Source organism: Oncorhynchus clarkii, chromosome 33, assembly GCF_045791955.1.
Source record: "Oncorhynchus clarkii lewisi isolate Uvic-CL-2024 chromosome 33, UVic_Ocla_1.0, whole genome shotgun sequence".
Taxonomy (NCBI): Eukaryota; Metazoa; Chordata; class Actinopteri; order Salmoniformes; family Salmonidae; genus Oncorhynchus; species Oncorhynchus clarkii.
In genome coordinates, this window is record NC_092179.1 from 32,774,123 (window position 1) to 32,801,170 (window position 27,048).

Consider the following 27,048-nt stretch of genomic DNA (forward strand, 5'->3'; position numbering starts at 1 on the left):
AGCAGTAGACCCAGTACAAGGTGACGTTACATAGTTATTAACACAGCATAGTTATTAATACAGCAGTAGACCCAGTACAAGGTGACATTACATAGTTATTAACACAGCAGTAGTCCCAGTACAAGGTGACATTACATAGTTATTAACACAGCAGTAGTCCCAGTACAAGGTGACATTACATAGTTATTATTAACACAGCAGTAGACCCAGTACAAGGTGACATTACATAGTTATTAACACAGCAGTAGTCCCAGTACAAGGTGACATTACATAGTTATTAACACAGCAGTAGTCCCAGTACAAGGTGACATTACATAGTTATTAACACAGCAGTAGTCCCAGTACAAGGTGACATTACATAGTTATTAACACAGCAGTAGTCCCAGTGCAAGGTGACATTACATAGTTATTAACACAGCAGTAGTCCCAGTACAAGGTGACATTACATAGTTATTAACACAGCAGTAGTCCCAGTACAAGGTGGCATTACATAGTTATTAACACAGCAGTAGTCCCAGTACAAGATGACATTACATAGTTATTAACACAGCAGTAGTCCCAGTACAAGGTGACATTACATAGTTATTAACACTGCAGTAGTCCCAGTACAAGGTGACATTACATAGTTATTAACACAGCAGTAGTCCCAGTACAAAGTGACATTACATAGTTATTAACATAGCAGTAGTCCCAGTACAAGGTGACATTACATAGTTATTAACACAGCAGTAGTCCCAGTACAAGGTGACATTACATAATTATTAACGCAGCAGTAGACCCAGTACAATATGACATTACATAGTTATTAACACAGCAGTAGTCCCAGTACAAAGTGACATTACATAGTTATTAACACAGCAGTAGTCCCAGTACAAGGTGGCATTACATAATTATTAACACAGCAGTAGACCCAGTACAATATGACATTACATAGTTATTAACACAGCAGTAGGCCCAGTACAAAGTGACATTACATAGTTATTAACAGAGCAGTAGTCCCAGTACAAGGTGACATTACATAGTTATTAACACAGCAGTAGGCCCAGTTCAAGGTGACATTACATAGTTATTAACATAGCAGTAGACCCAGTACAAGGTGACATTACATAGTTATTAACACAGCAGTAGACCCAGTACAAGGTGACATTACATAGTTATTAACACAGCAGTAGTCCCAGTACAAGGTGACATTACATAGTTATTAACACAGAAGTAGTCCCAGTACAAGGTGACATTACATAGTTATTAACACAGCAGTAGACCCAGTACAAGGTGACATTACGTAGTTATTAACACAGCAGTAGTCCCAGTACAAGGTGACATTACATAGTTATTAACACAGCAGTAGACCCAGTACAAGGTGACATTACATAGTTATTAACACAGCATAGTTATTAATACAGCAGTAGACCCAGTACAAGGTGACATTAAATAGTTATTAACACAGCAGTAGTCCCAGTACAAGGTGACATTACATAGTTATTAACACAGCAGTAGTCCCTGTACAAGGTGACATTACATAGTTATTATTAACACAGCAGTAGACCCAGTACAAGGTGACATTACATAGTTATTAACACAGCAGTAGTCCCAGTACAAGGTGACATTACATAGTTATTAACACAGCAGTAGTCCCAGTACAAGGTGACATTACATAGTTATTAACACAGCACTAGTCCCAGTACAAGGTGACATTACATAGTTATTAACACAGCACTAGTCCCAGTACAAGGTGACATTACATAGTTATTAACACAGCAGTAGTCCCAGTACAAAGTGACATTACATAGTTATTAACACAGCAGTAGTCCCAGTACAAGGTGGCATTACATAGTTATTAACACAGCAGTAGTCCCAGTACAAGTTGACATTACATAGTTATTATTAACACAGCAGTAGTCCCAGTACAAGGTGACATTACATAGTTATTAACACAGCAGTAGTCCCAGTACAAGGTGACATTACATAGTTATTAACACAGCAGTAGTCCCAGTACAAGGTGACATTACATAGTTATTAACACAGCAGTAGTCCCAGTACAAGGGGACATTACATAGTTATTAACACAGCAGTAGTCCCAGTACAAGGTGACATTACATAATTATTAACGCAGCAGTAGACCCAGTACAATATGACATCACATAGTTATTAACACAGCAGTAGTCCCAGTACAAAGTGACATTACATAGTTATTAACACAGCAGTAGTCCCAGTACAAGGTGGCATTACATAATTATTAACACAGCAGTAGACCCAGTACAATACAACATTACATAGTTATTAACACAGCAGTAGTCCCAGTACAAAGTGACATTACATAGTTATTAACATAGAAGTAGTCCCAGTACAAGGTGACATTACATAGTTAGTAACACAGCAGTAGGCCCAGTACAAGGTGACATTACATAGTTATTAACATAGCAGTAGACCCAGTACAAGGTGACATTACATAGTTATTAACACAGCAGTAGACCCAGTACAAGGTGACATTACATAGTTATTAACACAGCAGTAGTCCCAGTACAAGGTGATATTACATAGTTATTAACACAGAAGTAGTCCCAGTACAAGGTGACATTACATAGTTATTAACACAGCAGTAGTCCCAGTACAAGGTGACATTACATAGTTATTAGCACAGCAGTAGACCCAGTACAAGGTGACATTACATAGTTATTAACACAGCAGTAGACCCAGTACAAGGTGACATTACATAGTTATTAACACAGCAGTAGACCCAGTACAAGGTGACATTACGTAGTTATTAACACAGCAGTAGTCCCAGTACAAGGTGACATTACATAGTTATTAACACAGCAGTAGACCCAGTACAAGGTGGCATTACATAGTTATTAACACAGCATCGTTATTAATACAGCAGTAGACCCTGTACAAGGTGACATTACATAATTATTAACACAGCAGTAGTCCCAGTACAAGGTGACATTACATAGTTATTAACACAGCAGTAGTCCCAGTACAAGGTTACATTACATAGTTATTATTAACACAGCAGTAGACCCAGTACAAGGTGACATTACATAGTTATTAACACAGCAGTAGTCCCAGTACAAGGTGACATTACATAGTTATTAACACAGCAGTAGTCCCAGTACAAGGTGACATTACATAGTTATTAACACAGCAGTAGTCCCAGTACAAGGTGACATTACATAGTTATTAACATAGCAGTAGTCCCAGTACAAGGTGACATTACATAGTTATTAACACAGCAGTAGTCCCAGTACAAGGTGGCATTACATAGTTATTAACACAGCAGTAGTCCCAGTACAAGGTGACATTACATAGTTATTATTAACACAGCAGTAGTCCCAGTACAAGGTGACATTACATAGTTATTAACACTGCAGTAGTCCCAGTACAAGGTGACATTACATAGTTATTAACACAGCAGTAGGCCCAGTACAAGGTGACATTACATAGTTATTAACATAGCAGTAGACCCAGTACAAGGTGACATTACATAGTTATTAACACAGCAGTAGACCCAGTACAAGGTGACATTACATAGTTATTAACACAGCAGTAGTCCCAGTACAAGGTGACATTACATAGTTATTAACACAGAAGTAGTCCCAGTACAAGGTGACATTACATAGTTATTAACACAGCAGTAGTCCCAGTACAAGGTGACATTACATAGTTATTAACACAGCAGTAGACCCAGTACAAGGTGACATTACATAGTTATTAACACTGCAGTAGTCCCAGTACAAGGTGACATTACATAGTTATTAACACAGCAGTAGTCCCAGTACAAGGTGACATTACATAGTTATTAACACAGCAGTAGACCCAGTACAAGGTGACATTACATAGTTATTAACACAGCAGTAGTCCCAGTACAAGGTGACATTACATAGTTATTAACACAGCAGTAGACCCAGTACAAGGTGACATTACATAGTTATTAACACAGCAGTAGACCCAGTACAAGGTGACATTACATAGTTATTAACACAGCAGTAGACCCAGTACAAGGTGACATTACGTAGTTATTAACACAGCAGTAGTCCCAGTACAAGGTGACATTACATAGTTATTAACACAGCAGTAGACCCAGTACAAGGTGACATTACATAGTTATTAACACAGCATCGTTATTAATACAGCAGTAGACCCTGTACAAGGTGACATTACATAGTTATTAACACAGCAGTAGTCCCAGTACAAGGTGACATTACATAGTTATTAACACAGCAGTAGTCCCAGTACAAGGTGACATTACATAGTTATTATTAACACAGCAGTAGACCCAGTACAAGGTGACATTACATAGTTATTAACACAGCAGTAGTCCCAGTACAAGGTGGCATTACATAGTTATTAACACAGCAGTAGTCCCAGTACAAGGTGACATTACATAGTTATTATTAACACAGCAGTAGTCCCAGTACAAGGTGACATTACATAGTTATTAACACTGCAGTAGTCCCAGTACAAGGTGACATTACATAGTTATTAACACAGCAGTAGTCCCAGTACAAGGTGACATTACATAGTTATTAACACAGCAGTAGACCCAGTACAAGGTGACATTACATAGTTATTAACACAGCAGTAGTCCCAGTACAAAGTGACATTACATAGTTATTAACACAGCAGTAGTCCCAGTACAAGGTGACATTACATAGTGATTAACACAGCAGTAGGCCCAGTACAAGGTGACATTACATAGTTATTAACATAGCAGTAGACCCAGTACAAGGTGACATTACATAGTTATTAACACAGCAGTAGTCCCAGTACAAGGTGACATTACATAGTTATTAACACAGCAGTAGACCCAGTGCATGGTGACATTACATAGTTATTAACACAGCAGTAGTCCCAGTACAAGGTGGCATTACATAGTTATTAACACAGCAGTAGTCCCAGTACAAGGTGACATTACATAGTTATTAACACAGCAGTAGTCCCAGTACAAGGTGGCATTACATAGTTATTAACACAGCAGTAGTCCCAGTACAAGGTGACATTACATAGTTATTAACACAGCAGTAGTCCCAGTACAAGGTGACATTACATAGTTATTAACACAGCAGTAGTCCCAGTACAAGGTGACATTACATAGTTATTAACACAGCAGTAGTCCCAGTACAAGGTGGCATTACATAGTTATTAACACAGCAGTAGTCCCAGTACAAGGTGACATTACATAGTTATTAACACAGCAGTAGTCCCAGTACAAGGTGGCTTACATAGTTGTTAACACAGCAGTGGTCCTAGTACAAAGTGACATTACATAGTTATTAACACAGCAGTAGGCCCAGTACAAGGTGACATTACATAGTTATTAACAAAGCAGTAGACCCAGTACAAGGTGACATTACATAGTTATTAACACAGCAGTAGACCCAGTACAAGGTGACATTACATAGTTATTAACACAGCAGTAGTCCCAGTACAAGGTGACATTACATAGTTATTAACACAGCAGTAGACCCAGTACAAGGTGACATTACATAGTTATTAACACAGCAGTAGACCCAGTACAAGGTGAAATTACATAGTTATTATTAACATAGCAGTAGACCCAGTACAATGTGACATTACATAGTTATTAACACAGCAGTAGCCACAGTACACGGTGACATGACATAGTTATTAACACAGCAGTAGACCCAGTACAAAGTGACATTACATAGTTATTAATACAGCAGTAGACCCAGTACAAGGTGACATTACATAGTTATTAACACAGCAGTAGTCCCAGTAGAAGGTGACATTACATAGTTATTAACACAGCAGTAGACCCAGTACAAGGTGACATTACATAGTTATTAACACAGCAGTAGTCCCAGTACAAGGTGGCATTACATAGTTGTTAACACAGCAGTGGTCCTAGTACAAAGTGACATTACATAGTTATTAACACAGCAGTAGACCCAGTACAAGGTGACGTTACATAGTTATTAACACAGCATAGTTATTAATACAGCAGTAGACCCAGTACAAGGTGACATTACATAGTTATTAACACAGCAGTAGTCCCAGTACAAGGTGACATTACATAGTTATTAACACAGCAGTAGTCCCAGTACAAGGTGACATTACATAGTTATTATTAACACAGCAGTAGACCCAGTACAAGGTGACATTACATAGTTATTAACACAGCAGTAGTCCCAGTACAAGGTGACATTACATAGTTATTAACACAGCAGTAGTCCCAGTACAAGGTGACATTACATAGTTATTAACACAGCAGTAGTCCCAGTACAAGGTGACATTACATAGTTATTAACACAGCAGTAGTCCCAGTGCAAGGTGACATTACATAGTTATTAACACAGCAGTAGTCCCAGTACAAGGTGACATTACATAGTTATTAACACAGCAGTAGTCCCAGTACAAGGTGGCATTACATAGTTATTAACACAGCAGTAGTCCCAGTACAAGATGACATTACATAGTTATTAACACAGCAGTAGTCCCAGTACAAGGTGACATTACATAGTTATTAACACTGCAGTAGTCCCAGTACAAGGTGACATTACATAGTTATTAACACAGCAGTAGTCCCAGTACAAAGTGACATTACATAGTTATTAACATAGCAGTAGTCCCAGTACAAGGTGACATTACATAGTTATTAACACAGCAGTAGTCCCAGTACAAGGTGACATTACATAATTATTAACGCAGCAGTAGACCCAGTACAATATGACATTACATAGTTATTAACACAGCAGTAGTCCCAGTACAAAGTGACATTACATAGTTATTAACACAGCAGTAGTCCCAGTACAAGGTGGCATTACATAATTATTAACACAGCAGTAGACCCAGTACAATATGACATTACATAGTTATTAACACAGCAGTAGGCCCAGTACAAAGTGACATTACATAGTTATTAACAGAGCAGTAGTCCCAGTACAAGGTGACATTACATAGTTATTAACACAGCAGTAGGCCCAGTTCAAGGTGACATTACATAGTTATTAACATAGCAGTAGACCCAGTACAAGGTGACATTACATAGTTATTAACACAGCAGTAGACCCAGTACAAGGTGACATTACATAGTTATTAACACAGCAGTAGTCCCAGTACAAGGTGACATTACATAGTTATTAACACAGAAGTAGTCCCAGTACAAGGTGACATTACATAGTTATTAACACAGCAGTAGACCCAGTACAAGGTGACATTACGTAGTTATTAACACAGCAGTAGTCCCAGTACAAGGTGACATTACATAGTTATTAACACAGCAGTAGACCCAGTACAAGGTGACATTACATAGTTATTAACACAGCATAGTTATTAATACAGCAGTAGACCCAGTACAAGGTGACATTAAATAGTTATTAACACAGCAGTAGTCCCAGTACAAGGTGACATTACATAGTTATTAACACAGCAGTAGTCCCTGTACAAGGTGACATTACATAGTTATTATTAACACAGCAGTAGACCCAGTACAAGGTGACATTACATAGTTATTAACACAGCAGTAGTCCCAGTACAAGGTGACATTACATAGTTATTAACACAGCAGTAGTCCCAGTACAAGGTGACATTACATAGTTATTAACACAGCACTAGTCCCAGTACAAGGTGACATTACATAGTTATTAACACAGCACTAGTCCCAGTACAAGGTGACATTACATAGTTATTAACACAGCAGTAGTCCCAGTACAAAGTGACATTACATAGTTATTAACACAGCAGTAGTCCCAGTACAAGGTGGCATTACATAGTTATTAACACAGCAGTAGTCCCAGTACAAGTTGACATTACATAGTTATTATTAACACAGCAGTAGTCCCAGTACAAGGTGACATTACATAGTTATTAACACAGCAGTAGTCCCAGTACAAGGTGACATTACATAGTTATTAACACAGCAGTAGTCCCAGTACAAGGTGACATTACATAGTTATTAACACAGCAGTAGTCCCAGTACAAGGGGACATTACATAGTTATTAACACAGCAGTAGTCCCAGTACAAGGTGACATTACATAATTATTAACGCAGCAGTAGACCCAGTACAATATGACATCACATAGTTATTAACACAGCAGTAGTCCCAGTACAAAGTGACATTACATAGTTATTAACACAGCAGTAGTCCCAGTACAAGGTGGCATTACATAATTATTAACACAGCAGTAGACCCAGTACAATACAACATTACATAGTTATTAACACAGCAGTAGTCCCAGTACAAAGTGACATTACATAGTTATTAACATAGAAGTAGTCCCAGTACAAGGTGACATTACATAGTTAGTAACACAGCAGTAGGCCCAGTACAAGGTGACATTACATAGTTATTAACATAGCAGTAGACCCAGTACAAGGTGACATTACATAGTTATTAACACAGCAGTAGACCCAGTACAAGGTGACATTACATAGTTATTAACACAGCAGTAGTCCCAGTACAAGGTGATATTACATAGTTATTAACACAGAAGTAGTCCCAGTACAAGGTGACATTACATAGTTATTAACACAGCAGTAGTCCCAGTACAAGGTGACATTACATAGTTATTAGCACAGCAGTAGACCCAGTACAAGGTGACATTACATAGTTATTAACACAGCAGTAGACCCAGTACAAGGTGACATTACATAGTTATTAACACAGCAGTAGACCCAGTACAAGGTGACATTACGTAGTTATTAACACAGCAGTAGTCCCAGTACAAGGTGACATTACATAGTTATTAACACAGCAGTAGACCCAGTACAAGGTGGCATTACATAGTTATTAACACAGCATCGTTATTAATACAGCAGTAGACCCTGTACAAGGTGACATTACATAATTATTAACACAGCAGTAGTCCCAGTACAAGGTGACATTACATAGTTATTAACACAGCAGTAGTCCCAGTACAAGGTGACATTACATAGTTATTATTAACACAGCAGTAGACCCAGTACAAGGTGACATTACATAGTTATTAACACAGCAGTAGTCCCAGTACAAGGTGACATTACATAGTTATTAACACAGCAGTAGTCCCAGTACAAGGTGACATTACATAGTTATTAACACAGCAGTAGTCCCAGTACAAGGTGACATTACATAGTTATTAACATAGCAGTAGTCCCAGTACAAGGTGACATTACATAGTTATTAACACAGCAGTAGTCCCAGTACAAGGTGGCATTACATAGTTATTAACACAGCAGTAGTCCCAGTACAAGGTGACATTACATAGTTATTATTAACACAGCAGTAGTCCCAGTACAAGGTGACATTACATAGTTATTAACACTGCAGTAGTCCCAGTACAAGGTGACATTACATAGTTATTAACACAGCAGTAGGCCCAGTACAAGGTGACATTACATAGTTATTAACATAGCAGTAGACCCAGTACAAGGTGACATTACATAGTTATTAACACAGCAGTAGACCCAGTACAAGGTGACATTACATAGTTATTAACACAGCAGTAGTCCCAGTACAAGGTGACATTACATAGTTATTAACACAGAAGTAGTCCCAGTACAAGGTGACATTACATAGTTATTAACACAGCAGTAGTCCCAGTACAAGGTGACATTACATAGTTATTAACACAGCAGTAGACCCAGTACAAGGTGACATTACATAGTTATTAACACTGCAGTAGTCCCAGTACAAGGTGACATTACATAGTTATTAACACAGCAGTAGTCCCAGTACAAGGTGACATTACATAGTTATTAACACAGCAGTAGACCCAGTACAAGGTGACATTACATAGTTATTAACACAGCAGTAGTCCCAGTACAAGGTGACATTACATAGTTATTAACACAGCAGTAGACCCAGTACAAGGTGACATTACATAGTTATTAACACAGCAGTAGACCCAGTACAAGGTGACATTACATAGTTATTAACACAGCAGTAGACCCAGTACAAGGTGACATTACGTAGTTATTAACACAGCAGTAGTCCCAGTACAAGGTGACATTACATAGTTATTAACACAGCAGTAGACCCAGTACAAGGTGACATTACATAGTTATTAACACAGCATCGTTATTAATACAGCAGTAGACCCTGTACAAGGTGACATTACATAGTTATTAACACAGCAGTAGTCCCAGTACAAGGTGACATTACATAGTTATTAACACAGCAGTAGTCCCAGTACAAGGTGACATTACATAGTTATTATTAACACAGCAGTAGACCCAGTACAAGGTGACATTACATAGTTATTAACACAGCAGTAGTCCCAGTACAAGGTGGCATTACATAGTTATTAACACAGCAGTAGTCCCAGTACAAGGTGACATTACATAGTTATTATTAACACAGCAGTAGTCCCAGTACAAGGTGACATTACATAGTTATTAACACTGCAGTAGTCCCAGTACAAGGTGACATTACATAGTTATTAACACAGCAGTAGTCCCAGTACAAGGTGACATTACATAGTTATTAACACAGCAGTAGACCCAGTACAAGGTGACATTACATAGTTATTAACACAGCAGTAGTCCCAGTACAAAGTGACATTACATAGTTATTAACACAGCAGTAGTCCCAGTACAAGGTGACATTACATAGTGATTAACACAGCAGTAGGCCCAGTACAAGGTGACATTACATAGTTATTAACATAGCAGTAGACCCAGTACAAGGTGACATTACATAGTTATTAACACAGCAGTAGACCCAGTACAAGGTGACATTACATAGTTATTAACACAGCAGTAGTCCCAGTACAAGGTGACATTACATAGTTATTAACACAGAAGTAGTCCCAGTACAAGGTGACATTACATAGTTATTAACACAGCTCTAGTCCCAGTACAAGGTGACATTACATAGTTATTAACACAGCAGTAGACCCAGTACAAGGTGACATTACATAGTCATTAACACAGCAGTAGACCCAGTACAAGGTGACATTACATAGTTATTAACATAGCATCGTTATTAACACAGCAGTAGTCCCAGTACAAGGTGACATTACATAGTTATTAACACAGCAGTAGTCCCAGTACAAGGTGACATTACATAGTTATTATTAACACAGCAGTAGACCCAGTACAAGGTGACATTACATAGTTATTAACACAGCAGTAGTCCCAGTACAAGGTGACATTACATAGTTATTAACACAGCAGTAGTCCCAGTACAAGGTGACATTACATAGTTATTAACACAGCAGTAGTCCCAGTACAAGGTGACATTACATAGTTATTAACACAGCAGTAGTCCCAGTACAAGGTGACATTACATAGTTATTAACACAGCAGTAGTCCCAGTACAAGGTGACATTACATAGTTATTAACACAGCAGTAGTCCCAGTACAAGGTGGCATTACATAGTTATTAACACAGCAGTAGTCCCAGTACAAGGTGACATTACATAGTTATTATTAACACAGCAGTAGTCCCAGTACAAGGTGACATTACATAGTTATTAACACTGCAGTAGTCCCAGTACAATATGACATTACATAGTTATTAACACAGCAGTAGTCCCAGTACAAGGTGACATTACATAGTTATTAACACAGCAGTAGACCCAGTACAAGGTGACATTACATAGTTATTAACACAGCAGTAGTCCCAGTACAAGGTGACATTACATAGTTATTAACACAGCAGTAGTCCCAGTACAAGGTGACATTACATAGTTATTAACACAGCAGTAGTCCCAGTACAAGGTGACATTACATAGTTATTAACACAGCAGTAGTCCCAGTACAAGGTGACATTACATAGTTATTAACACAGCAGTAGACCCAGTACAAGGTGACATTACATAGTTATTAGCACAGCAGTAGACCCAGTACAAGGTGACATTACATAGTTATTAACACAGCAGTAGTCCCAGTACAAGGTGACATTACATAGTTATTAACACAGCAGTAGTCCCAGTACAAGGTGACATTACATAGTTATTAACACAGCAGTAGTCCCAGTACAAGGTGGCATTACATAGTTATTAACACAGCAGTAGTCCCAGTACAAGGTGACATTACATAGTTATTAACACAGCAGTAGACCCAGTACAAGGTGACATTACATAGTTATTAACACAGCAGTAGTCCCAGTACAAGGTGACATTACATAGTTATTAACACAGCAGTAGACCCAGTACAAGGTGACATTACATAGTTATTAACACAGCAGTAGTCCCAGTACAGGGTGACATTACATAGTTATTAACACGGCAGTAGTCCCAGTACAAGGTGACATTACATAGTTATTAACACAGCAGTAGTCCCAGTACAAGGTGACATTACATAGTTATTAACACAGCAGTAGTCCCAGTACAAGGTGACATTACATAGTGATTAACACAGCAGTAGACCCAGTACAAGGTGACATTACATAGTTATTAACACAGCAGTAGACCCAGTACAAGGTGACATTACATAGTTATTAACACAGCAGTAGTCCCAGTACAAGGTGACATTACATAGTTATTAACACAGCAGTAGTCCCAGTACAAGGTGACATTACATAGTTATTAACACAGCAGTAGTCCCAGTACAAGGTGGCATTACATAGTTATTAACACAGCAGTAGTCCCAGTACAAGGTGACATTACATAGTTATTAACACAGCAGTAGACCCAGTACAAGGTGACATTACATAGTTATTAACACAGTAGTAGTCCCAGTACAAGGTGACATTACATAGTTATCAACACAGCAGTAGTCCCAGTACAAGGTGACATTACTAGTTATTAACACAGCAGTAGTCCCAGTACAAGGTGACATTACATAGTTATTAACAGTAGTCCCAGTACAAGGTGACATTACATAGAGCCTACTACCACCTTTAAGAGCTGCTTATTCCCCTACCAGAGAAGAGTCATGTTCCTGAAGAATGACTACTTCTACACAACCATCAACGAGACTCCGTTCAGGTTGGTCCAATCACCACAGACAGCGTAACATTCTTCTTCTATGTAGACGTCTCATAAACAGTTATAATGTGGAAAAAAACAATGGAAACCGTGTCAACGTGTAATGTGTGTGTCTCTACAGTCTTGGCATGGTGCTGACCAGAGGGCACGGTGAATACATCTTCATAGGGAACGTGTCTGTTAGGGAAGGTAAGTCGTCTGTCTTGAACAACAAACACTGCAGTATAACTACTAAACCAGGGTGGTATAACTTGTCGTTCCACAGGTCTCTGCAGTATAACTACTAAACCAGGGTGTTATAACTTGTGTCCATCCACAGGCCTCTGCAGTATAACTATTAAACCAAGGTGTTTTCATCCACAGGTCTCAATGACCTGATGCAGCCAGATGTTTCCATCGCAAATGAGTGGTGAGTGTCTGAGTGATCAGTTTCTCTCCCTATTCTTTCACTCCAAGCTATGACCTGACTGGTACACTATTACTGGTGTTTGTGTGTGTGTGTGTGTGTGTGTGTGTGTGTGTGTGTGTGTGTGTGTGTGTGTGTGTGTGTCTCCAGGACCTACTGTGAGACAGACATTGACCCTCACCACCGCAAGCTGACCCAGCTCCAGGCTGTGTTTCGATACCTCACAGGGAAGGAACCTGATCTGGAGTGTGAGCCACCCACAGCACATTCAGATATTAAGACGCTATTTCAGAAAAGAGCCTTAGATTGACCTTTAACAGGAATCTCATTCATGGTCTATAGGTGATGAGGAACTGTTGAGACAGACTCTGTTTGATGCTGTGGTCACAGCCCCCATGGAGGCTTACTGGACAGCATTGATGCTCAACCCATCTGGGTAATTACCATGGATACTACAATACCACACTAGTACACTACCACACTACTACACTACTAAACTACTACAATACCACACTAGTACACTACCACACTACTACACTACCACACTACTACACTACCACACCACTACACTACTATAATATTACACTACTACACTACTACACTACCACACTACTACACTACTATACTACTACACTGCTACACTACCACACCACACCACAGCACTACTATACTACTACACTTCTACACTACCACACCACTACACTACTACACGACTATACTACTACACTACCATACTACTACACTACTATACTACTACACTACTACACAGTCACACTACTACACCACTATACTACTATACTACCACACCACTACACTACCACACCACTACACTACCACACCACTACACTACTACACTACTACACTACCACACTACCATACTACTACACTACTATACTACTGCACTACCACACCCCTACACTACTACACTACCACACTACCATACTACTACACTACTATACTACTACACTACCACACCCCTACACTACTACACTACCACACTACCATACTACTACACTACTATACTACTATACTACCACACCACTACACTACCACACTACCATACTACTACACTACTATACTACTACACTACCACACCACTACACTATCACACTACCACACTATCACACTACCACACTACCATACTACTACACTACCACACTACCATACTACTACACTACTACACTACCACACTATTACACTGCTATACTACTACACTACCATACTACTACACTACCACACTACTACACTGCTACACTACTACACTGCTATACTACTACACTACCATACTACTACACTACCACACTACTACACTACCACACTACTACACTGCTATACTACTACACTACCACACTACTACACTGCTATACTACTACACTACCATACTACTACACTACCACACTACTACACTGCTATACTACTACACTACCATACTACTACACTACCACACTACTACACTGCTATACTACTACACTACCACACTACTACACTACCATACTACTACACTACCATACTACCACACTACTACACTGCTATACTACTACACAACCACACTACTACACTACCACACTACTACACTACCACACTACTACACTACCATGCTACTACACTGCTATACTACTACACTACCATACTACCATACTACTACACTACCATACTACTACACTACCACACTACTACACTACCACACTACTACACTACCACACTACTACACTGCTATACTACTACACTACCATACTACTACACTACCACACTACTACACTGCTATACTACTACACTACCACACTACTACACTACCGCACTACTACACTGCTATACTACTACACTACCACACTACTACACTACCATACTACTACACTACCATACTACTACACTACCACACTACTACACTACCACACTACTACACTACCATACTACTACACTACCACACTACTACACTGCTATACTACTACACTACCACACTACTACACTGCTATACTACTACACTACCATACTACCACACTACCACACTACTACACTACTACACTACTACACTATCACACTACCATACTACTACACTACCATACTACCACACTACCATACTACTACACTACTACACTATCACACTACCACACTACCATACTACTACACTACCATACTACTACACTACTACACTACCACACTACTACACTACCACACTACTACACTACCACACTACTACACTGCTATACTACTACACTACTACACTACCACACTACCACACTACCACACTACTACACTACTACACTACCACACTACCATACTACTACACTACTACACTACACTATCACACTACCACACTACTACACTACTACACTATCACACTACCACACTACCATACTACTACACTACCATACTACTACACTACCACACTACCATACTACTACACTACTACACTACACTATCACACTACCACACTACTACACTACTACACTACACTATCACACTACCACACTACACTTGCACAGTACCACCACTCTCTGTGGTCACATGGAGAGGCCTACCAGACAGACATGATGTTCAATCCATCTGGGTTGGTAACAGTGCTGTAACATACCATGCTGCCAATATATCCCATATTTATTATCTGTTGATAAATGTTCTACATCCTTGTTTAGATTTGAATGTATGTCTGGTTTTCAGCTGTAGTGTTACTGCCCCTCCTTGTCTCTCCTCTGTGTGTTCAGTATGGACGAGGGGGTGGAGACTGCGTTCCTGGGCACCCGGTCTGGTCTGATGAGGGTCACCAGATACGTGGGCATTGAGAAACGTGTTGCCAAGTAAGTCAGGCCTACAGTACTGAAACACACTGGGTTGTCATCTGTTGTTTTACTGGGTTGTCTCTGCTGTACATAGGGGGCTACATTTATTATGGGTGGGTGAGTTGGTGAGTGAGTTGGTGGGTGGGTGAGTTGGTGGGTGAGTGAGTTGGTGGGTGGGTGAGTTGGTGGGTGGGTGAGTTGGTGAGTGAGTTGGTGGGTTGGTGAGTTGGTGGGTGGGTGAGTGAGTGAGTGAGTTGGTGGGTTGGTGAGTGGGTGGGTGGGTGAGTGAGTGAGTGAGTGAGTTGGTGGGTTGGTGAGTGGGTGGGTGGGTGAGTGAGTGAGTGAGTTGGTGGGTTGGTGAGTTGGTGAGTGAGTTGGTGGGTTGGTGAGTGGGTGGGTGGGTGGGTGAGTGAGTGAGTGAGTGAGTGAGTGAGTGAGTGAGTGAGTGAGTGAGTTGGTGGGTGGGTGGGTGGGTGTATGAGTGAGTTGGTGGGTGAGTTGGTGAGTGAGTGAGTTGGTGAGTGAGTGAGTGAGTTGGTGGGTGGGTGAGTGAGTGAGTCCTTTGTACAGTATAACGGTCAGAAGATACCATGACAGTAGCAGGATGGCTATAAACCACTACCTGCCAAAAGGAGATTTACTCTGTTATTCAGTCTGTCTGTAGAAACTGACTAGTCTGTCTGTAGCGTACTCTACTCTGTTATTCAGTCTGTCTGTAGAAACTGACTAGTCTGTCTGTAGCCTACTCTACTCTGTTATTCAGTCTGTCTGTAGAAACTGACTAGTCTTTCTATAGCGTACTCTACTCTCAGAGAGACTCTCATCTCTCCAGTAACTGTCCTTGTTAGGGCTCTTCAGGACTCTTCCCTGGCAGTGCCCTCTTGCCAGACAGGGTTTAGGCTCAGAGTGACTGACACCGCAACATAATCCCACTAGCTATCAGTCATCTGATTGCTCCCGTTACTCATTGTGTAATTCTCCTCTGTGAGGGGGAGTTGTGGGCCAGCAGCTCTTTGTTGACCTTAACAGGTGTATGTCTAGAGTGTCTACAGGGTCCATTAGGAGGCTCTGTGTTTGATGGGTCTGAAGATATCAGCCTGGAGACTGACTGAGTCCCAGACGCTACCCTATTCCATATGGGCAGTACTTTTGACCGGGCCCTATGTACTCTGGTTTAGAGGTAGTGTATTATATAGGCCCTATGTACTCTGGTTTAGAGGTAGTGTATTATATATGTACTCTGGTTTAGAGGTAGTGTATTATATAGGCCCTATGGACTCTGGTTTAGAGGTAGTGTATTATATATGCCCTATGTACTCTGGTTTAGAGGTAGTGTATTATATATGTACTCTGGTTTAGAGGTAGTGTATTATATATGTACTCTGGTTTAGAGGTAGTGTATTATATAGGCCCTATGGACTCTGGTTTAGAGGTAGTGTATTATATATGCCCTATGTACTCTGGTTTAGAGGTAGTGTATTATATATGTACTCTGGTTTAGAGGTAGTGTATTATATAGGCCCTATGGACTCTGGTTTAGAGGTAGTGTATTATATAGGCCCTATGGACTCTGGTTTAGAGGTAGTGTATTATATATGGACTCTGGTTTAGAGGTAGTGTATTATATAGGCCCTATGTACTCTGGTTTAGAGGTAGTGTATTATATATGTACTCTGGTTTAGAGGTAGTGTATTATATAGGCCCTATGTACTCTGGTTTAGAGGTAGTGTATTATATAGGCCCTATGGACTCTGGTTTAGAGGTAGTGTATTATATAGGCCCTATGTACTCTGGTTTAGAGGTAGTGTATTATATAGGCCCTATGGACTCTGGTTTAGAGGTAGTGTATTATATAGGCCCTATGGACTCTGGTTTAGAGGTAGTGTATTATATAGGCCCTATGGACTCTGGTTTAGAGGTAGTGTATTATATAGGCCCTATGTACTATGGTTTAGAGGTAGTGTATTATATAGGCCCTATGTACTCTGGTTTAGAGGTAGTGTATTATATATGGACTCTGGTTTAGAGGAAGTGTATTATATATGGACTCTGGTTTAGAGGTAGTGTATTATATAGGCCCTATGGACTCTGGTTTAGAGGTAGTGTATTATATATGGACTCTGGTTTAGAGGTAGTGTATTATATAGGCCCTATGGACTCTGGTTTAGAGGTAGTGTATTATATAGGCCCTATGGACTCTGGTTTAGAGGTAGTGTATTATATAGGCCCTATGGACTCTGGTTTAGAGGTAGTGTATTATAAAGGCCCTATGGACTCTGGTTTAGAGGTAGTGTATTATATAGGCCCTATGGACTCTGGTTTAGAGGTAGTGTATTATAAAGGCCCTATGGACTCTGGTTTAGAGGTAGTGTATTATATAGGCCCTATGGACTCTGGTTTAGAGGTAGTGTATTATATAGGCCCTATGGACTCTGGTTTAGAGGTAGTGTATTATATATGGACTCTGGTTTAGAGGTAGTGTATTATATAGGCCCTATGTACTCTGGTTTAGAGGTAGTGTATTATATAGGCCCTATGGACTCTGGTTTAGAGGTAGTGTATTATATATGGACTCTGGTTTAGAGGTAGTGTATTATATAGGCCCTATGGACTCTGGTTTAGAGGTAGTGTATTATATAGGCCCTATGTACTCTGGTTTAGAGGTAGTGTATTATATATGGACTCTGGTTTAGAGGTAGTGTATTATATAGGCCCTATGGACTCTGGTTTAGAGGTAGTGTATTATATAGGCCCTATGTACTCTGGTTTAGAGGTAGTGTATTATATAGGCCCTATGGACTCTGGTTTAGAGGTAGTGTATTATATAGGCCCTATGGACTCTGGTTTAGAGGTAGTGTATTATATAGGCCCTATGGACTCTGGTTTAGAGGTAGTGTATTATATATGGACTCTGGTTTAGAGGTAGTGTATTATATAGGCCCTATGGACTCTGGTTTAGAGGTAGTGTATTATATAGGCCCTATGGACTCTGGTTTAGAGGTAGTGTATTATATAGGCCCTATGGACTCTGGTTTAGAGGTAGTGTATTATATAGGCCCTATGGACTCTGGTTTAGAGGTAGTGTATTATATAGGCCCTATGGACTCTGGTTTAGAGGTAGTGTATTATATAGGCCCTATGTACTCTGGTTTAGAGGTAGTGTATTATATATGGACTCTGGTTTAGAGGTAGTGTATTATATAGGCCCTATGTACTCTGGTTTAGAGGTAGTGTATTATATAGGCCCTATGGACTCTGGTTTAGAGGTAGTGTATTATATAGGCCCTATGTACTCTGGTTTAGAGGTAGTGTATTATATAGGCCCTATGGACTCTGGTTTAGAGGTAGTGTATTATATATGGACTCTGGTTTAGAGGTAGTGTATTATATAGGCCCTATGGACTCTGGTTTAGAGGTAGTGTATTATATAGGCCCTATGTACTCTGGTTTAGAGGTAGTGTATTATATATGGACTCTGGTTTAGAGGTAGTGTATTATATAGGCCCTATGTACTCTGGTTTAGAGGTAGTGTATTATATAGGCCCTATGGACTCTGGTTTAGAGGTAGTGTATTATATAGGCCCTATGGACTCTGGTTTAGAGGTAGTGTATTATATAGGCCCTATGGACTCTGGTTTAGAGGTAGTGTATTATATATGGACTCTGGTTTAGAGGTAGTGTATTATTTAGGCCCTATGGACTCTGGTTTAGAGGTAGTGTATTATATAGGCCCTATGGACTCTGGTTTAGAGGTAGTGTATTATATAGGCCCTATGTACTCTGGTTTAGAGGTAGTGTATTATATATGGACTCTGGTTTAGAGGTAGTGTATTATATAGGCCCTATGTACTCTGGTTTAGAGGTAGTGTATTATATAGGCCCTATGGACTCTGGTTTAGAGGTAGTGTATTATATAGGCCCTATGGACTCTGGTTTAGAGGTAGTGTATTATATAGGCCCTATGGACTCTGGTTTAGAGGTAGTGTATTATAAAGGCCCTATGGACTCTGGTTTAGAGGTAGTGTATTATATAGGCCCTATGTACTCTGGTTTAGAGGTAGTGTATTATATAGGCCCTATGGACTCTGGTTTAGAAGTAGTGTATTATAAAGGCCCTATGTACTCTGGTTTAGAGGTAGTGTATTATATATGGACTCTGGTTTAGAGGTAGTGTATTATAAAGGCCCTATGTACTCTGGTTTAGAGGTAGTGTATTATATAGGCCCTATGGACTCTGGTTTAGAGGTAGTGTATTATATATGGACTCTGGTTTAGAGGTAGTGTATTATATAGGCCCTATGTACTCTGGTTTAGAGGTAGTGTATTATATATGGACTCTGGTTTAGAGGTAGTGTATTATATAGGCCCTATGTACTCTGGTTTAGAGGTAGTGTATTATATATGGACTCTGGTTTAGAGGTAGTGTATTATATAGGCCCTATGTACTCTGGTTTAGAGGTAGTGTATTATATAGGCCCTATGGACTCTGGTTTAGAAGTAGTGTATTATATAGGCCCTGTGTACTCTGGTTTAGAGGTAGTGTATTATATAGGCCCTATGGACTCTGGTTTAGAGGTAGTGTATTATATAGGCCCTATGGACTCTGGTTTAGAGGTAGTGTATTATATAGGCCCTATGGACTCTGGTTTAGAGGTAGTGTATTATATATGGACTCTGGTTTAGAGGTAGTGTATTATAAAGGCCCTATGTACTCTGGTTTAGAGGTAGTGTATTATATAGGCCCTATGGACTCTGGTTTAGAGGTAGTGTATTATACAGGCCCTATGGACTCTGGTTTAGAGGTAGTGTATTATATAGGCCCTATGGACTCTGGTTTAGAGGTAGTGTATTATATAGGCCCTATGTACTCTGGTTTAGAGGTAGTGTATTATATATGGACTCTGGTTTAGAGGTAGTGTATTATATAGGCCCTATGGACTCTGGTTTAGAGGTAGTGTATTATATAGGCCCTATGGACTCTGGTTTAGAGGTAGTGTATTATATAGGCCCTATGTACTCTGGTTTAGAGGTAGTGTATTATATATGGACTCTGGTTTAGAGGTAGTGTATTATATAGGCCCTATGTACTCTGGTTTAGAGGTAGTGTATTATATAGGCCCTATGGACTCTGGTTGAGGTAGTGTATTATATATGGACTCTGGTTTAGAGGTAGTGTATTATATAGGCCCTATGGACTCTGGTTTAGAGGTAGTGTATTATATAGGCCCTATGGACTCTGGTTGAGGTAGTGTATTATATATGGACTCTGGTTTAGAGGTAGTGTATTATATAGGCCCTATGGACTCTGGTTTAGAGGTAGTGTATTATATAGGCCCTATGGACTCTGGTTTAGAGGTAGTGTATTATATATGGACTCTGGTTTAGAGGTAGTGTATTATATAGGCCCTATGGACTCTGGTTTAGAGGTAGTGTATTATATAGGCCCTATGGACTCTGGTTTAGAGGTAGTGTATTATATAGGCCCTATGGACTCTGGTTTAGAGGTAGTGTATTATATAGGCCCTATGGACTCTGGTTTGGAGGTAGTGTATTATATATGGACTCTGGTTTAGAGGTAGTGTATTATATAGGCCCTATGGACTCTGGTTTAGAGGTAGTGTATTATAAAGGCCCTATGGACTCTGGTTTAGAGGTAGTGTATTATATAGGCCCTATGGACTCTGGTTTAGAGGTAGTGTATTATATAGGCCCTATGGACTCTGGTTTAGAGGTAGTGTATTATATATGGACTCTGGTTTAGAGGTAGTGTATTATATAGGCCCTATGTACTCTGGTTTAGAGGTAGTGTATTATATATGGACTCTGGTTTAGAGGTAGTGTATTATATAGGCCCTATGGACTCTGGTTTAGAGGTAGTGTATTATATATGGACTCTGGTTTAGAGGTAGTGTATTATATAGGCCCTATGGACTCTGGTTTAGAGGTAGTGTATTATATAGGCCCTATGTACTCTGGTTTAGAGGTAGTGTATTATATATGGACTCTGGTTTAGAGGTAGTGTATTATATAGGCCCTATGGACTCTGGTTTAGAGGTAGTGTATTATAAAGGCCCTATGGACTCTGGTTTAGAGGTAGTGTATTATATAGGCCCTATGGACTCTGGTTTAGAGGTAGTGTATTATATATGGACTCTGGTTTAGAGGTAGTGTATTATATAGGCCCTATGTACTCTGGTTTAGAGGTAGTGTATTATATATGGACTCTGGTTTAGAGGTAGTGTATTATATAGGCCCTATGGACTCTGGTTGAGGTAGTGTATTATATATGGACTCTGGTTTAGAGGTAGTGTATTATATATGGACTCTGGTTTAGAGGTAGTGTATTATATAGGCCCTATGGACTCTGGTTTAGAGGTAGTGTATTATAAAGGCCCTATGGACTCTGGTTTAGAGGTAGTGTATTATATAGGCCCTATGGACTCTGGTTTAGAGGTAGTGTATTATATAGGCCCTATGGACTCTGGTTTAGAGGTAGTGTATTATATATGGACTCTGGTTTAGAGGTAGTGTATTATATAGGCCCTATGGACTCTGGTTTAGAGGTAGTGTATTATATATGGACTCTGGTTTAGAGGTAGTGTATTATATAGGCCCTATGTACTCTGGTTTAGAGGTAGTGTATTATATATGTACTCTGGTTTAGAGGTAGTGTATTATATAGGCCCTATGTACTCTGGTTTAGAGGTAGTGTATTATATAGGCCCTATGGACTCTGGTTTAGAGGTAGTGTATTATATAGGCCCTATGTACTCTGGTTTAGAGGTAGTGTATTATATAGGCCCTATGGACTCTGGTTTAGAGGTAGTGTATTATATAGGCCCTATGGACTCTGGTTTAGAGGTAGTGTATTATATAGGCCCTATGGACTCTGGTTTAGAGGTAGTGTATTATATAGGCCCTATGTACTATGGTTTAGAGGTAGTGTATTATATAGGCCCTATGTACTCTGGTTTAGAGGTAGTGTATTATATATGGACTCTGGTTTAGAGGTAGTGTATTATATAGGCCCTATGGACTCTGGTTTAGAGGTAGTGTATTATATATGGACTCTGGTTTAGAGGTAGTGTATTATATAGGCCCTATGGACTCTGGTTTAGAGGTAGTGTATTATATAGGCCCTATGGACTCTGGTTTAGAGGTAGTGTATTATATAGGCCCTATGGACTCTGGTTTAGAGGTAGTGTATTATAAAGGCCCTATGGACTCTGGTTTAGAGGTAGTGTATTATATAGGCCCTATGGACTCTGGTTTAGAGGTAGTGTATTATAAAGGCCCTATGGACTCTGGTTTAGAGGTAGTGTATTATATAGGCCCTATGGACTCTGGTTTAGAGGTAGTGTATTATATAGGCCCTATGGACTCTGGTTTAGAGGTAGTGTATTATATAGGCCCTATGGACTCTGGTTTAGAGGTAGTGTATTATAAAGGCCCTATGGACTCTGGTTTAGAGGTAGTGTATTATATAGGCCCTATGGACTCTGGTTTAGAGGTAGTGTATTATAAAGGCCCTATGGACTCTGGTTTAGAGGTAGTGTATTATATAGGCCCTATGGACTCTGGTTTAGAGGTAGTGTATTATATAGGCCCTATGGACTCTGGTTTAGAGGTAGTGTATTATATATGGACTCTGGTTTAGAGGTAGTGTATTATATAGGCCCTATGTACTCTGGTTTAGAGGTAGTGTATTATATAGGCCCTATGGACTCTGGTTTAGAGGTAGTGTATTATATATGGACTCTGGTTTAGAGGTAGTGTATTATATAGGCCCTATGGACTCTGGTTTAGAGGTAGTGTATTATATAGGCCCTATGTACTCTGGTTTAGAGGTAGTGTATTATATATGGACTCTGGTTTAGAGGTAGTGTATTATATAGGCCCTATGGACTCTGGTTTAGAGGTAGTGTATTATATAGGCCCTATGTACTCTGGTTTAGAGGTAGTGTATTATATAGGCCCTATGGACTCTGGTTTAGAGGTAGTGTATTATATAGGCCCTATGGACTCTGGTTTAGAGGTAGTGTATTATATAGGCCCTATGGACTCTGGTTTAGAGGTAGTGTATTATATATGGACTCTGGTTTAGAGGTAGTGTATTATATAGGCCCTATGGACTCTGGTTTAGAGGTAGTGTATTATATAGGCCCTATGGACTCTGGTTTAGAGGTAGTGTATTATATAGGCCCTATGGACTCTGGTTTAGAGGTAGTGTATTATATAGGCCCTATGGACTCTGGTTTAGAGGTAGTGTATTATATAGGCCCTATGGACTCTGGTTTAGAGGTAGTGTATTATATAGGCCCTATGTACTCTGGTTTAGAGGTAGTGTATTATATATGGACTCTGGTTTAGAGGTAGTGTATTATATAGGCCCTATGTACTCTGGTTTAGAGGTAGTGTATTATATAGGCCCTATGGACTCTGGTTTAGAGGTAGTGTATTATATAGGCCCTATGTACTCTGGTTTAGAGGTAGTGTATTATATAGGCCCTATGGACTCTGGTTTAGAGGTAGTGTATTATATATGGACTCTGGTTTAGAGGTAGTGTATTATATAGGCCCTATGGACTCTGGTTTAGAGGTAGTGTATTATATAGGCCCTATGTACTCTGGTTTAGAGGTAGTGTATTATATATGGACTCTGGTTTAGAGGTAGTGTATTATATAGGCCCTATGTACTCTGGTTTAGAGGTAGTGTATTATATAGGCCCTATGGACTCTGGTTTAGAGGTAGTGTATTATATAGGCCCTATGGACTCTGGTTTAGAGGTAGTGTATTATATAGGCCCTATGGACTCTGGTTTAGAGGTAGTGTATTATATATGGACTCTGGTTTAGAGGTAGTGTATTATTTAGGCCCTATGGACTCTGGTTTAGAGGTAGTGTATTATATAGGCCCTATGGACTCTGGTTTAGAGGTAGTGTATTATATAGGCCCTATGTACTCTGGTTTAGAGGTAGTGTATTATATATGGACTCTGGTTTAGAGGTAGTGTATTATATAGGCCCTATGTACTCTGGTTTAGAGGTAGTGTATTATATAGGCCCTATGGACTCTGGTTTAGAGGTAGTGTATTATATAGGCCCTATGGACTCTGGTTTAGAGGTAGTGTATTATATAGGCCCTATGGACTCTGGTTTAGAGGTAGTGTATTATAAAGGCCCTATGGACTCTGGTTTAGAGGTAGTGTATTATATAGGCCCTATGTACTCTGGTTTAGAGGTAGTGTATTATATAGGCCCTATGGACTCTGGTTTAGAAGTAGTGTATTATAAAGGCCCTATGTACTCTGGTTTAGAGGTAGTGTATTATATATGGACTCTGGTTTAGAGGTAGTGTATTATAAAGGCCCTATGTACTCTGGTTTAGAGGTAGTGTATTATATAGGCCCTATGGACTCTGGTTTAGAGGTAGTGTATTATATATGGACTCTGGTTTAGAGGTAGTGTATTATATAGGCCCTATGTACTCTGGTTTAGAGGTAGTGTATTATATATGGACTCTGGTTTAGAGGTAGTGTATTATATAGGCCCTATGTACTCTGGTTTAGAGGTAGTGTATTATATATGGACTCTGGTTTAGAGGTAGTGTATTATATAGGCCCTATGTACTCTGGTTTAGAGGTAGTGTATTATATAGGCCCTATGGACTCTGGTTTAGAAGTAGTGTATTATATAGGCCCTGTGTACTCTGGTTTAGAGGTAGTGTATTATATAGGCCCTATGGACTCTGGTTTAGAGGTAGTGTATTATATAGGCCCTATGGACTCTGGTTTAGAGGTAGTGTATTATATAGGCCCTATGGACTCTGGTTTAGAGGTAGTGTATTATATATGGACTCTGGTTTAGAGGTAGTGTATTATAAAGGCCCTATGTACTCTGGTTTAGAGGTAGTGTATTATATAGGCCCTATGGACTCTGGTTTAGAGGTAGTGTATTATACAGGCCCTATGGACTCTGGTTTAGAGGTAGTGTATTATATAGGCCCTATGGACTCTGGTTTAGAGGTAGTGTATTATATAGGCCCTATGTACTCTGGTTTAGAGGTAGTGTATTATATATGGACTCTGGTTTAGAGGTAGTGTATTATATAGGCCCTATGGACTCTGGTTTAGAGGTAGTGTATTATATAGGCCCTATGGACTCTGGTTTAGAGGTAGTGTATTATATAGGCCCTATGTACTCTGGTTTAGAGGTAGTGTATTATATATGGACTCTGGTTTAGAGGTAGTGTATTATATAGGCCCTATGTACTCTGGTTTAGAGGTAGTGTATTATATAGGCCCTATGGACTCTGGTTGAGGTAGTGTATTATATATGGACTCTGGTTTAGAGGTAGTGTATTATATAGGCCCTATGGACTCTGGTTTAGAGGTAGTGTATTATATAGGCCCTATGGACTCTGGTTGAGGTAGTGTATTATATATGGACTCTGGTTTAGAGGTAGTGTATTATATAGGCCCTATGGACTCTGGTTTAGAGGTAGTGTATTATATAGGCCCTATGGACTCTGGTTTAGAGGTAGTGTATTATATATGGACTCTGGTTTAGAGGTAGTGTATTATATAGGCCCTATGGACTCTGGTTTAGAGGTAGTGTATTATATAGGCCCTATGGACTCTGGTTTAGAGGTAGTGTATTATATAGGCCCTATGGACTCTGGTTTAGAGGTAGTGTATTATATAGGCCCTATGGACTCTGGTTTGGAGGTAGTGTATTATATATGGACTCTGGTTTAGAGGTAGTGTATTATATAGGCCCTATGGACTCTGGTTTAGAGGTAGTGTATTATAAAGGCCCTATGGACTCTGGTTTAGAGGTAGTGTATTATATAGGCCCTATGGACTCTGGTTTAGAGGTAGTGTATTATATAGGCCCTATGGACTCTGGTTTAGAGGTAGTGTATTATATATGGACTCTGGTTTAGAGGTAGTGTATTATATAGGCCCTATGTACTCTGGTTTAGAGGTAGT

General features: G+C 39.6%; 1 protein-coding gene across 1 annotated transcript in view; it reads left to right on the forward strand.

Annotated features, from left to right (window-relative positions):
- LOC139392577 (calcium channel, voltage-dependent, alpha 2/delta subunit 4a) overlaps positions 1-27,048 on the forward strand; it is a 273,156-nt gene that overhangs the window by 72,280 nt on the left and 173,828 nt on the right. Inside the window, exons 18-23 of the mRNA XM_071140645.1 lie at positions 12,813-12,874; positions 12,996-13,063; positions 13,238-13,283; positions 13,431-13,528; positions 13,623-13,716; positions 15,983-16,075. Of these exons, the coding sequence (XP_070996746.1) occupies positions 12,813-12,874; positions 12,996-13,063; positions 13,238-13,283; positions 13,431-13,528; positions 13,623-13,716; positions 15,983-16,075 (461 nt within the window). The remainder of the gene's footprint in view (positions 1-12,812; positions 12,875-12,995; positions 13,064-13,237; positions 13,284-13,430; positions 13,529-13,622; positions 13,717-15,982; positions 16,076-27,048) is intronic.